The sequence below is a fragment of the Mustela lutreola genome, chromosome 1, assembly GCF_030435805.1.
Source record: "Mustela lutreola isolate mMusLut2 chromosome 1, mMusLut2.pri, whole genome shotgun sequence".
NCBI lineage: Eukaryota > Metazoa > Chordata > Mammalia > Carnivora > Mustelidae > Mustela > Mustela lutreola.
The window spans coordinates 236242028-236256896 of record NC_081290.1 but is presented as its reverse complement, the minus strand read 5'-3'; the positions used below and the strand labels follow the sequence as shown (position 1 = coordinate 236256896).

The following is a 14869-nucleotide window of genomic DNA, read 5'->3' as shown; positions in this document are numbered from 1 at the left end:
ATTAAGGAGTCAATCCCATTTACAATTGCACCCAAAACCATAATATACCTAGGAATAAACCTAACCAAAGAGACACAGAATCTATACTCAGAAAACTATAAAGTACTCATGAAAGAAATTGAGGAAGACACAAAGAAATGGAAAAATGTTCCATGCTCCTGGATTGGAAGAATAAATATTGTGAAAATGTCTATGCAATCTACACATTTAATGCAATTCTTATCAAAGTACCATCCATCTTTTTCAAAGAAATGGAATAAATAATTCTAAAATTTATATGGAACCAGAAAAGACCTCGAATAGCCAAAGAAATATTGAAAAAGAAAGCCAACGTTGGTGGCATCAGAATTCCGGACTTCAAGCTCTATTACAAAGCTGTCATCATCAAGACAGCATGGTACTGACACTAAAACAGACACATAGATCAATGGAACAGAATAGAGAGCCCAGAAATAGACCCTCAACTCTATGGCCAACTAATCTTCGACAAAGCAGGAAAGAATGTCCAATGGAAAAAAGACAGCCTCTTCAATAATGGTGTTGGGAAAATTGGACAGCCACATGCAGAAAAATGAAATTGGACCATTTTCTTACACCACACACAAAAATCGACTCAAAATGGATGAAGGACCTCAATGTGCGAAAGGAATCCATCAAAATCCTTGAGGAGAACACAGGCAGCAACCTCTTCGACCTCAGCCGCAGCAACACCTTCCTAGGAACAATGCCAAAGGCAAGGGAAGCAAGGGCAAAAATGAACTATTGGTATTTCATCAAGATCAAAAGCTTTTGCACAGCAAAGGAAACAGTTAACAAATATAAAGACAACTGACAGAATAGGAGAAGATATTTGCAAACTACATATCAGATAATGGACTAATGTCCAGAATCTATAAAGAACTTAGCAAACTCAACACCCAAAGAACAAATAATCCAATCAAGAAATGGGCAGAGGACATGAACAGACATTTCTGCTAAGCAGACATCCAGATGGCCAACACACACATGAAAAAGTGCTCCATATCACTCGGCATCAGGGAAATACAAATCAAAACCACAATGAGATATCACCTCACACCAGTCAGAATGGCTTAAATCAACAAGTCAGGAAATGACAGATGCTGGCGAGGATGCGGAGAAAGGGGAACCCTGCTACACTATTGGTGGGAATGCAAGCTGGTGCAACCACTCTGGAAAACAGCATGGAGGTTCCTCAAAATGTTGAAAATAGAACTGCCCTATGACCCAGCAATTGCACTATTGGGTATTTACCCTAAAGATACAAACGTAGTGATCCAAAGGGGCACATGCACCCAAATGTTTATAGCAGCAATGTCCACAATAGACAATCTATGGAAAGAACCTAGATGTCCATCAAGAGATGAATGGATCAAGAAGATGTGGTATATATACACAATGGAATACTATGCAGCCATCAAAAGAAATGAAATCTTGCCATTTGCGACAACATGGTTGGAACTAGAGCGTATCATGCTTAGCGAAATAAGTCAAGCAGAGAAAGACAACTACCATATGATCTCCCTGATATGAGCAAGTGGTGATGCAACATGGGGGCTTAAGTGGGTAGAAGAAGAATCAATGAAACAAGATGGGATTGGGAGGGAGACAAACCATAAGTGACTCTTAATCTCACAAAACAAACTGAGGGTTGCTGGGGGGAGGGGGTTTGGGAGAAGGGGGTGGGATTATGGACTTTGGGGAGGGTATGTGCTTTGGTGAGTGCTGTGAAGTGTGTAAACCTGGTGATTCACAGACCTGTACCCCTGGGGATCAAAATATATGTTTATAAAAAATAAAAAATTAAAAAAAATTTTTTTTAAAGAAAATTTCTTAATTAAGTAAAATTTACAAAATCCAAAAACATGATTCAAAGACATAGAAATTTTGCTGATTATAAGTTCATAATTTACATCATATAGAGGTAATTTACATCATATAGAGGCATTAAAAACAGATTTTTATTCTTTTATTCTTAATGTGTAATTATATTGCAAAAATATATGATGTGATTTGTACATTTTATAATGATTTCACTATATACGTAATACTGAAATATAGTTATCATATTAGCAGGTAATAAGAATATAATCTTAATATAGTTAAGATTTCCCCCTAACTATCTACTTGTATCCATTTCCTGGTCATATTCTATTACTCCAATTACCTCTTGTGATATGCTCTTATTATTTTTCACTTTTCATTCAGTCTTCCTATTTCTGAATACCACATTTATCATTCTACTCTGTTAATTTTTTCACTGTTATTTCTTTTTTTTTCCTCTGTTATTTCCAGAACTCTAAATAAAGTACTCCTTTCTTCACTGTCCCTGGTCACTTAACTACCCCTGTATTAAAGTCAAGTAAAGGGGCGCCTGGGTGGCTCAGTGGGTTAAGCCGCTGCCTTCGGCTCAGGTCATGATCTCGGGGTGCTGGGATCGAGTCCCGCATCGGGCTCTCTGCTCAGCAGGGAGCCTGCTTCCCTTCCTCTCTCTCTGCCTGCCTCTCTGCCTACTTGTGATCTCTCTCTGTCAAATAAATAAATAAAATCTTTAAAAAAAAAAAAAAAAAAAGTCAAGTAAAGCAGTAAAGCCCAGACATCTTGATTGGAAAATTACATAGATTTTCTTTAAGTCTCCTTTCCTCTACTCATAAAACCTTTACTCAAATACCCATCAAATGTGTCCACTGTGTTTCTCAAAATTCTGCTTGATATCAACTCTAAGGGATGTTTCTCAGATTATAATGAACGTCAGTGATCATGTCTATTCCAGGTTAATTTGTATGTACATGACTACATGGATAAGAATCCAAATAATTACACAGGAAGAAATGAGCAGACAAGGAGAATTATTTTTTCCCAAGTTTCAAATAAATATGGAATAAAAAAGATGACAGAACTCATGGAATTCAGCACAAACCTTCTGGGGAAGGGTTTCTGACTTCCCTACAACACTTGAGACAGTTTACATAGGTGTCTTCCCCAATCTTCAGGAGTCTTTCAGCTATTTGACCTGCTTTGCTCTTTTTTATATACTCCCTCAGAGTGCCCTAGATGAAAGAGCATTAATCATTAAGAGTTCACTTCAAATTCTAGACTCCTGTTCTATGAATTCATTCTACCAGGTCTGTCCAAAATTAAACTGTGTGGAAAACACAATTGTTTCCTGTCTATTTTTTTTCTATCAAATTAGAGGTCTCAGGTTAAAATTTCTTTTGTGATTGTTTCATAAATATTATAACAGAATATTGACAGGTATTTTTTCCTGATGTTCATGGTTATGAATTTTGCATCTATTCTTTTCCCCTATAAGTTCTTTCTCTACCTTTATGCTACATGCAGAATCATATACTATAAACTTAGCTCACACTCAAAATATCTTTCTTGCTAAAAACAATTTGATCACTCCTTCACAAATCTGCTTGGTCTTTACTCTGTAGACAATTGGATTCAGGGTAGGAGGCATTAACAGGTAAAGATTGGCTATAAAAATGTGAACATGGTGAGGTATGGTGTGTCCCCAAAATGATGAGTAAAGTCGAAGAAGGTTGGGACTAGGTAATGACAATATTACATATGAGAGATGTACAGGTGCTGAAGGATTTGCGGTGAGCATCTGAAGATGACAGACTCACTGTAGGACCGATAATCATGGTGTAAGACATGAAAATACAAAACATATCAAATCCTCCAATCAATATGGAAGCTTTGAGACCATAGATGGCATTAATCTTGATGTTGTCACAGGGCAGTTTGGCCACAGACGTAGGTCACAGTAGGTGGGGTGGAAGAGGTTGCTCCTGCAGTAGGGAAGGTACTTGACCAGGAAAGTGAATGGGATCATGAGCAACACACTTTGACTGAAGGCAGCAAACCCAAACTTGATAATTACTGTGTTGGTGAGGATGCTAGAATAGCAAAGAGGGTAGCAAATGGCCACATAGTGATCCAGGGCCATAAGCATGAGCACGCCAGACTCCATACCTGTCAACATGTGGATGAAAAACTTCTTCATGAGGCAGGCATTAAAGTCAATCTCTTTAAGATTGAACCAAAAGATACATAATATATTAGGGACAAATGAAGTGAACGCACTAATATCTGTAAGAGACCACAAATCTAGAAAGTAGTACATAGGCTGATGCAGGGCCTCATCATAGCTGATGAGGTAGATGAGTCCACAGTTCCCCAGGACAGCGATGATGTTTATGAGACAGAAGGGCAGGGAGATCCAGATGTGTAAGTCTTCTAGTTCAGGAATCCCATCAAGAATGAAGTATCTTGCGGGGCACCTGGGTGGCTCAGTGGGTTAAGCCGCTGCCTTCGGCTCAGGTCATGATCTCAGAGTCCTGGGATCGAGTCCCGCATCGGGCTCTCCGCTCAGCGGAGAGCCTGCTTCCCTCTCTCTCTCTGCCTGCCTCTCCATCTACTTGTGATTTCTCTCTGTCAAATAAATAAATAAAATCTTTAAAAAAAAAAAAAAAAAAAAAAAAGAATGAAGTATCTTGGTGTCAGGCAGGAGATGTTGGCTTCATGCATGATGGTCAATTACAAAGCATGTTACTTTTATATCAGTAAAGACATCCTACAAAAGAAGATGGTAGTGAGGTTGGTTTCAGTCAGAGACAAAAGATGAACAAGTATTTTGCATGATCTAAACAATAAATTTAGGAAAAAAATAATCTTTTTGTACCCACGCATTGTTATTCTATCCTACTGAGTAGTCCTGGGACTCTTATTGAAGGACAAGAATGCTAACATAGTGCAAACATTATAACAGATACCTGATCTCTTTTGGTTTTATACTGTATACTCTGTCTATGTGTATGTGTTCATATTCTCAGGTGATAGTTTGATGGGCTAAAAATTACATAATAATTTACAACTTACAAATCTTGGCCATGTTCATTTTGTATTATATTTCTAATTGTCTTTTGCTGGTAAGCATGAAAGATTTTAGTACTTACATTTAACTAATGACATTGTCAAGCTCTGTGCAGTGCTCAACAGTTTTTCTTGATTCTCTCAAATTTCTATGTAGATAAGCATATTATGTCAATAATCACAATTATTTTAATTTCTTTGGTCTATTATTTTTAGCCCCAAATAACTATGAAAATCATATTATATAGGTTGAAAGCTTTCTTAATTATTATTTTTTTAAATGTAATCTCTGTACCCAGCGTGGGGCTTAAATAATTAGCTTTCTAACTTTCTTCTATGTTCTGGGACATGGATTTAACCTGAAAGCACTTTGATTAAAATCATGACTCCAGAGTATCTTTCCCTAATTTATTCTGAGAAAATTAATATTTATCTTATATTTTTAAAAGTCCTTCCTTAGTTATTGTTTGCAGTTTGAATTATTCATTTTCACACAGCATTGCATTGTCTATTTTATTGCATTTTCAAAAATTATTTTATATATGTTTTTGTTATATTTTAATCTCCCCAATATGTCTTTTCCAAAATTCCAATTTTGATTGCGTTTATTTTCTCTCTCCATTGTGTGTGACTGTGTGTGCATGTGTGCTGTATGTGTGTATGTGAGAGAGAGAGAGAGAAAATTTAGCCTAAGATTTTTCTATATAAGTGGTTAGTTAGTTTGTTTTTATATATGACTTTTAATAAGTGGAAGATATTTCAAATGATGCTATATGAACAATTTCAACATATAAAAAAGATAAAAGCATTTTTTTCTAAGAAACAGGAAAAGATTAGAACTGACAGTTTGTTAAAGCAATTTGCTCAACTGCAAATTGAGTGAGCCGCAGAAACATTAAGTAAACCATGGAAATTTTCACCACAACTCGGGCAATAATAAGCAAGATATATATATATAGTACTATCATAATTATTATTAGTATTACCTTATTTTGTTTTACAAAATAAATGAGGCAAAACAATGTCTAGCCATCCCTTAAACCTCTAATATCCTTACATCACACTGAGAGCAAAAGCCAGCATCTCTATATTTGTTTACAACATCCTGTATAATTAGAACTCTTTTGAATCTCTAAGTGGTCTCCCACTGCTCTAACTCTGATCCTCTCAGTCTATCCATCCATACTGGAGATTTCCCAAACTCAGCAATCATGAACGCAGTTCAGGCATTTCCACTTGCCACTTTCACTACCTGCTTTGTTGTTCCCCAGATAATATCATGGTGCATACATTCAACAGTTTCAGGTCTGCATTCAGTGTCAGACCCTTAGCTTAATTCAAAATTGCAAGCCCCAAACCTCTGCCAAGCTCAGCATAAAATCCTGCTTTCCAGATTTTCTTTACTCCACAGCAATTAGTATTGTCCTTTGTCCCTCATTAGAATGTAAAATCTATATGCACAGGAATTGCTGTCTATTTTGTTCACTGCTGTGTCTCTTACACTTAATGTACTAAGTGTCACAAGAAAAGAATCTTTGGATGAATGAATTTCAAAATTTCCTTTTTGATTGGTTTTCTTGCTTGTATAATTTATATATCTTAATAAATTGTGTTCGTATTGGAAAATCAGAGAATCTGGAGGATAGCTAAAATGGTTTCAAGATATCTAGAATCTCAAAGGGTTTTTTTTGTTGTTGTTGTTGTTAGTGAAATTGGAGATACTTAAAACTGGCATGAGTACATGGAGTATAGGCAAGTAATTGCATTTGTGTTATTTTGCATATTTTAATCACACATACGATGAGTAAAAAAAGTTATAGGAAAGTAGGTTTGGGATCAAGTATCATTATTCATTCATGCAGACAGAGATCTCTAGTAAGATAATTAGAGATAACTTTTGTCAGATGTAGTCAAGCAAAGGGGGAATAGTATGTATCATGAATGTTGTTATTCGGAAGTTGGAGTACATGGTCACTGGCATTCCATTCAACTCTTGCACTAATGCATTTCATCCATAGAGGTATTATCACTTTCTAAGAAAGATTCTTCCATCTACAGAGAGAAGAATTTTTCTATTATTGTGCAGATATTTGCTTGCCCGAAACATTATCTCTTTAGTCCTTAGCATACTGACACTATGGTGCTATTAACTACACTTCAGTTTTTCACCACTTCTCCTCCCTCTTCCAAGCAGTTTGCGAATCCCTTCAGAAGTCAAAAGAGTGAGATAATTTAGTCCTTCACATTCAACCACCCTCTGACTCAAATATCTGCTATTTAGTTGCAGATTTTCTGTGCATCTTACATATTTTTTTCTTCTGAATTGCCCAAACTCACCCTGATGCCTGATGTTTTTTAAATCTTCGTTCATAACTGGTATTGCTCAGGAAATTGTACAGCATGGGTTAGGAATCCTCCATATCAACACTTAGTGGTTTCTCTGTGATTTTCCAAGCCAAAGAAAACTTTTTTTTGACACTTCACAAATATATGTCCCATAGGTCTTTATTGGGACAGGAGGTAAATTTAACTTTGTTGAAAAGATCTAAACACATTTCCCCTATTATCTGAAAATAGAGTATTCCAATGAAATGGCATAAAGCAAAGAGGCAATTGTCATCAATTTATATAGAAAATTTTGTGAACATTTCCAGACCCAAAACAATGCCTCTTGGGCTTTTCTGATACTTTAGGGTATATCTTGTTAATGGATGCACAAAATAAATGTACATAAAGCACAGATGCTCACAGACATAGTTCAAAGCCAAGAGGGCTTGATGCTGAGATGCTGAAATGCTGAGTGTGGTTCCTGGGGAAGGAGCCTGGTGGCGTGCTCTGGCTGCTCAGGTGTGCTCTGTGCTTATAACACTTCCTTGTACAACAAACACTGTTGGCTAGTTTTACTTTTAGCCTTTTTTTTTTTTTGTACAAGGGGAAATCTTCAATTTCTTTCATTTAGCAAAAATAGTACTAATGTAGGTCTTTTGTAAAAGTGAAGTGACATAACAAAAACTCTCAAAAAGTGGGGATACCTCATATTTAGACTATACTTGACTCAGGGGAAAAGTCTTCAACAGTTACCCTCAAATTTTAACAACTTTTCTCCAATGGAACATATGAGCTGTCTGGTATCCATTACAGTATAAATCTAGAACTATTTTTAACTCCCCAGAGTGTCTCAATTCTAGCTTCAAAACCTAAACATGCACCTATTATATGATGCAACAATTCCATTCCTGGATATTTCCATAAGAAATCTGAAAATATATGTCTATCCACAGACTTGCCCATAACTGTCTAGAGCAGGTTTACTCATAATACACCAGAAAGGAAAAAAAAAGTCCAATAATGCACACGAGTGAATAAATGAATCATAATAAATCCATGCAATGATATACTAGAAGCAAAGTAAAAATAATAAACCACCAATACTGATTTCAAATTATATCACAAAATGTAATACTCAAAACAGTATGGTATTCACATAAAAACAGAACAGACCAATGGGACAGATCAAGAGCCCTAGACCCCTATCTTATACCACTTGCAGAAATTAACTCAAAATGAATTAAGGACTTAAATAGAAGATGTGAAATCATAAAACTTCTAGAAGAAAACTGGGGGACAATCTTCTTGGCTTCAGTCTTGGCTGTGTTTTTTTGGATATGACACCAAAGGTACTAGGACAAAAGGAAAGATCAAGTGAGATTGCATCAAACTAAAAAATTCTGCACTGCAGAAGAACAATCAGCAAAATGTAAAGGCATCCTGAAGACTGGAAGAAGATATTTGCAAACCATATATCTGGTAAGGGATTAATATCGAAAATAAATGAGCAATTTCTATAACTCCATAGCAAAACAAAACAAAATGAAATTGTGACAATTTTATTAAAAATGTACAGAGGATTTAAATGAATTTTTTTAAAAGAAGACATACAAATGGCCAACAAGAACACAAAAAGGTGCTTAACATCACCAATCAACAAGGAAGTGTAGTTCAAAACTACAAGGCAATCACCTTAAATCTGTTAGCATGGTTGTTATAAAACAAAACAGTAGATAACAAACATTGGAGAGGAGAAAAGGGAACTCTGGTGCACTATTGGTGAGAATACATATTGGTTCAGTCACGGAACATATTGGTTTCAGTCATGGAAAACAGCATGAAGTTACCTCAAAAAATTACAAATATAAATACCATATGATCCAGAAATCTCACTTCCAAATATATATCTGAAGATAAAATTATTATCTCAAAGAAATATCTGTACTTCCATGTTCATTGCAGCATTAACACAACACACCAGGACATGGAAACAAGTATCTATAGATGGGTGACTATATAAAGAAAATGTGGTATCTATATTGGACAGAGTATTATTCACCCATATGAAAGAGGGAAATATTGGCATTTATGACAAATGGATGGACCTTGAGGGCATTATGCTGAATGAAGTAAATCAGGCAGATCATACTGTATGATCTCACTTAAATGTGGAATGTAAAAACATCAAACTCATTGAAACAGTAGAATGGTGGATGCCAGGGGGATAAGGGTAGGGAAAATTGGGAGATGTTGATCAAAGGATACAAACTTACAGTTATAAAATGAATATAAGTATTAGAGAGTCTAATGTATAGCATGGTGACTACACTTAACAATATTGTATTATACACTTGAAAGTTGCTATGAGAGTAGAGTTCTAATGTCCTCACCATAATAATAGAATGTTAACTATGTAAGGTGAAGAATGTTAAATAACAATATTGTAGCAAATATTCTGTATCAAATCATCACATTGTACACCTTAAACTTACACAATGTTATATGCCAATTATATCTCAATAGAGCTGGAAAAAAGGTACCTATAAAAAATCTAGGGGCGCCTGAGTAGCTCAGTGGGTTAAAGCCTCTGCCTTCGGCTCAGGTCATGATCCCAGGGTCCTGGGATCGAGCCCCGCATTGAGCTCTCTGCTCCGCGGGGAGCCTGTTTCCTCCTCTCTCTATGCCTGCTTCTTTGCCTACTCTGAGTGTCAAATGAATAAATAAAATCTTAATAAAGAAGTCTATAGCAAATATGGGGAGTGCTTTGAGCTATATAAGCCTGACGATTCACAGACCTGTACTCCTGGGGATAATAATACATTATATGTTATAAAATTAAAAAAAAAATAGAAATGTTTTTCTGAACTTCAACAGTTAAAAAATGAATAAAAGTCAGCTAAAGATAGTTTTAAAAACACTGTTCTGAGATGGGGCACCTGGGTGACTCAGTGGGTTAAAACCTCTGCCTTTAGGTCAGGTCATGATCCCAGGGTCCTGGGATTGAGCCCTGCATCGGGCTCTCTGCTCAGCGGGGACCCTGCTTCCTCTTCTCTCTCTATGCCTGCCTCTCTGCCTACTTGTGATCTCCGTCTGTCAAATAAATAAATAAATAAAATCTTTAAAAAAAACACTGTTCTGAGAAATATGTATCTTTAAAAAATAATTTCCCAAAATAAAATCATAAATGCATTTTTACAACTGAAAAAACAATCTAGAGCAGATATCATACATGTTGGTGAGTTAATTGATGTTAGTCCAGAATTATCTTCCCAGCAATGAATTACACTTTCCTGAACATCCCAAATGTTTATTTCAAGGTAAGTGTGGGGGTGGGGGTGGGGGGCAGTACACTGAAAGTCCAATAAATTTTATCTACCAGCAAGCACAGGCATATTATTATAAATTATTATATGTTACTATAAGCAGTTAGCCAGGTAAGATTTATTTCAAGCAACTGACCACTTTTTATTTCATAGTAACTGTTACAATTGCACTGCTGTGCTTTTTTAAAAAATTCAATTAGCCAGTTTATAGTACATCATTAGTTTCAGATGTAGAGTTCAATAGTTTATCAGTTGCACTGCTGTGCTTTTGCATTGTAGCATAAATCCGTGTTTTCACCTGATTGTTTAGAATTGGTTTCTGTATCCCTAGTAGGCTTCACTACGCCCAATCATCAGTAATGAAACAAAGATATCCCTGATCACTCTTCCTGTTAAACACTGCACAAGAAGGGTGTTGTAGCTAGTTAAGAAGGCAAGAAAAAAATGCCAAAAAATACAGGAAAGGGAGAACAAAATGTTTTTAAGTCACAAAGGGATGCTAATGTTTAGATAATCCAAAGAAATTTATATAAAAATGTTAACATTAATGAGTGAATTTATCAAGAACACTAAATATAAGATCTCATCTAAAGCTCAATTTTTTAGACCAAGATTATTTAATTTTTTCAGCAAAATATTTTTTTCAGTACCAATTTTGTGCATGATGTTATTCTAAGTTTTGAAAAAGGTAGTAGACAGGTCTGTCTCCCAAAAGATTTAATTCCAAAGTCTAAATCATTCTAGATCTGCACATGCTCTGTTTTACCTTTATTTATTTTTGTTGTTGTTGTTGTCTCAGACCATCTAATTATACCTCTAAAAAATATGCTTCAAAAGTGCTAGATTATGATTTGGGACAAAATAATTCCTAAGACAATTTCCAGTGGCTGAGCTGGAGTCCTTAGGACCCAGATATATCTGATTCCTAAGTCTCTTTTTTCTTACAAACACACACAGGAAATCAGCTCTCCTCTGAGACTATAGGAGAAAGATATTGTAGCAATTAAGTTTCCCCAGCTCCCAACTTTAGAATATAACACACACACACATACACACACACTACATGCACATACATGGACACACACGCGCGCGCGTGCACACACACACACACACACACACACACAGAATAGAAAAGTTCCCTCCTCCACTCGCCTCCTCATGGTCTCAGTATAGGTTTTAGATCACTCTTGCAGGACCAAAAGCATCACATAGACATGAATATGACTTAATCTGTGGATATGTCTTCAGCTATGTGAGGAACTCCAGCAGCTTTCAGGGTGAGCAGATTTCTGAATTGGGGCTGCGTTCTTCTTATTAAAGGAGTGGGTGCAAATTATGATAGCTGAGCTGGGAAGAGGCATAAGAGTTGTCATACACGGTTCTTCTCCTTACCTTTGGAAAAGACCCAGTGTACCCTACTATACAGATGCCTTTATATACTGGCTTATGTACTCCTTTTTCACTTTGGATAAAAATGTTAATGTTTCAGATACTGAAATATAATCCTTGTGGGGAATATTCTAAAGAGAAGTCATCAGTCCCACTGGCTGTGTAAGCTAAAATGAGCATTTTCAAGATGCAGTGGAAAAACAAAAAAACAAAAAAACAAAACACGGAAGAGTGAAGACAGCCTTATTCCATAGTTTTCTGTTTCTCATTCACTTTTCCTTCCAGGCAATTGCTTCCATTTTATTTCATAGTTATAGTTGAAATACTTCTCAATTTAAAGTGCTTCTAGATTTCATTTCCTCAGCTTTAATATTTAAAAAAATAAAGATATAAAATTTTATAAAAGACATAGACAAGCAGAGCCAAGTTTATATAGTCTTAGATTTCAGAGACACCTGGGAAGTGGCAGGGAGGTCACCTCTCATATGTCCAGGAGGTACTACTAATGTTGGCATTGATATTTTTTATTCAAAGAGACTATTTTCCTTTCAACAGCCCTCTATAGAACTATCCTTATTTCACTACTGGCACATTTTTTTTTCCCTAAATTATCACATTCTAGTCTAACATAGCCCACTTCTTCAGACTTTTGCATCTTATTTACATCCATCTTATGCTCAAAACTAAGTTCCTATTTCCTCACATATACTATCACACCAAATAAATATTATCCTCCTTACTATTCATAAATATTTTGTTCATAAATATTTTCTATGGGCTTTAAAAATGTCTTGAATATCTCTCTTTTATCCTAGAAAAATTTGTTTTGGAGCTTATGCAGGCTGGGAAATATTCATTTCTATGGCTCCCTGAAATTGTGATATAGGGTGAAAAAAAAGTACTCTGTTCTAAAGAAAATGTCAGTTGTTTTAGTTTAAAATGATGAGTATCTCCATTCACGTTGGGCTAGACTCTAGAGTCCATTGGAAGAGACTCTTAGAACAACATTAATGTCTCATAAGTTACTACATTCCCAATGATTCTTCACCCACTATTTATAGTGGTAGTGACCCAAGAACAGTAATCAGGGGCCATTTGATGATGTTAATAAAGAGATTATTATGTTTTAACATTTAAGACCATTCTATGATTCTTAGTTTTCTGAATTTAAGTTTATCTCAAACCAAAAGTGGGACATTTGTGCTAAAATTAACCCTTTTAAATCATTGTAAGGTTAGTCCTCTAGTAATACTGATTACCTGAGAAAGGTGAGCCCACAAGAACCATTGAAAACTGTTAACATTTTAGAATGAAATATGTATCCCTGACTATGATGATGAGACCTTAGCCCTTAGGGCATATTTCATCAATTCTTGATCACACAGTTGGTGAGTTTGTGACCAACTTCAGCCTGGAGAATGGACTGCAAATTATGATAACAAAACCATGAAATCCTAGACACAACAAGATCCAGCACATCCACTAAAAGTCAGTTTATCTGGTCAGAGTCTAATGCTTAAGACATGGACCCAAATAGTGCATATGTCACATAGTCAACATAAAAGACCTTATCCAGTGACTGATCTACAAAAAGACAAATTAGCCATTATAAAGAAAGAAAATCCTGCTGGTTAGTTACTCTTTGAGCCTTCTCCTCCTCCTCCTTCTTCTCCTCCTCCTCTCCCCTTCTTCCTTCTTCCTTTTTCTTTTCCTGCTTACAGAACAATTCTATAACTGCTGTACCATGAACTTCCAACAGGTGTTATGTCATTCATAAATGGCACCAGTCTAACTCCAGCTTCATTCATCTTAAATGGCATCCCTGGGCTGGAAGAAGTGCATCTGTGGATCTCCTTCCCACTGTGCACCATGTACAGCATTGCCATTACAGGGAACTTTGGCCTTATGTACCTCATTTACTCTGAAGAAGCTTTACACAGACCTATGTACATCTTCCTAGCCCTTCTTTCCTTCACAGATGTGCTCATGTGCACCAGCACTCTTCCCAACACCCTCTGCATATTGTGGTTCAGCCTCAAGGAGATTGACTTTAAGGCTTGCCTGGCCCAGATGTTCTTTGTGCATACATTCACAGGGATGGAGTCTGGGGTGCTCATGCTTATGGCACTGGACCGCTATGTGGCCATCTGCTACCCCCTGCGCTATACTACTATCCTCACTAATGAAGTCATTGCCAAGGCTGGACTCCTCACTTTTCTTAGAGGTGTAGTACTTGTTATCCCTTTCACTTTCCTCACCAGGCGCCTGCCATACTGCAGGGGCAATGTCATACCTCACACCTACTGTGACCACATGTCTGTGGCCAAGATATCCTGTGGAAATGTTAGGATCAATGCTATCTATGGTTTGATGGTTGCCCTACTGATTGGGGGCTTTGATATCTTGTGCATCACAATCTCCTACACCATGATCCTTCGAGCAGTTGTGAGTCTCTCTTCAGCAGATGCACAGCAGAAGGCCTTCAGCACATGTACTGCCCACATCTGTGCCATTGTCATCACCTATGTTCCAGCCTTTTTCACGTTCTTTACTCACCGGTTTGGGGGACACACTATTCCTCCACACATACACATTATTATGGCTAATCTGTATCTGCTGATGCCTCCCACAATGAACCCTATTGTGTATGGGGTGAAAACTAAGCAGATACGAAAAAGTGTCATTAGATTCTTGCTTAAGGGAAAAGATAATTCTCATAAAATTTAAGTAGAGTCTTCTGAGACGTTAGAATTCTCTTAGCCAGGTTGAGATCAGCAAGACTGCAGGGAACTCTCCAAATGAAAGCAGGTATCTGGCCACAGGAAAGTTCCATGGGACTTTAATTCTTCTACCTCTCTTTAATGGGTATCACAATGCCCATTAGGCAGAGACTTTCTCTCCTGAAATCCCATGTTCTTCAAAGACTT

At 36.6% G+C, this 14869-nt stretch overlaps 1 protein-coding gene and 1 pseudogene across 1 annotated transcript; one reads left to right on the top strand and one right to left on the bottom strand.

Annotated features, from left to right (window-relative positions):
• Window positions 1–3388: 3388 nt before the first annotated feature.
• On the bottom strand, window positions 3389–4557 carry LOC131836969 (olfactory receptor 52N2-like; annotated as a pseudogene).
• A 9149-nt stretch (window positions 4558–13706) lies between these two features.
• LOC131821588 (olfactory receptor 52N1) lies at window positions 13707–14669 on the top strand. The gene has a single exon (XM_059157802.1). It carries the CDS (start codon window positions 13707–13709, stop codon window positions 14667–14669), a length of 963 nt encoding a protein of 320 aa, XP_059013785.1.
• Window positions 14670–14869: the final 200 nt, after the last annotated feature.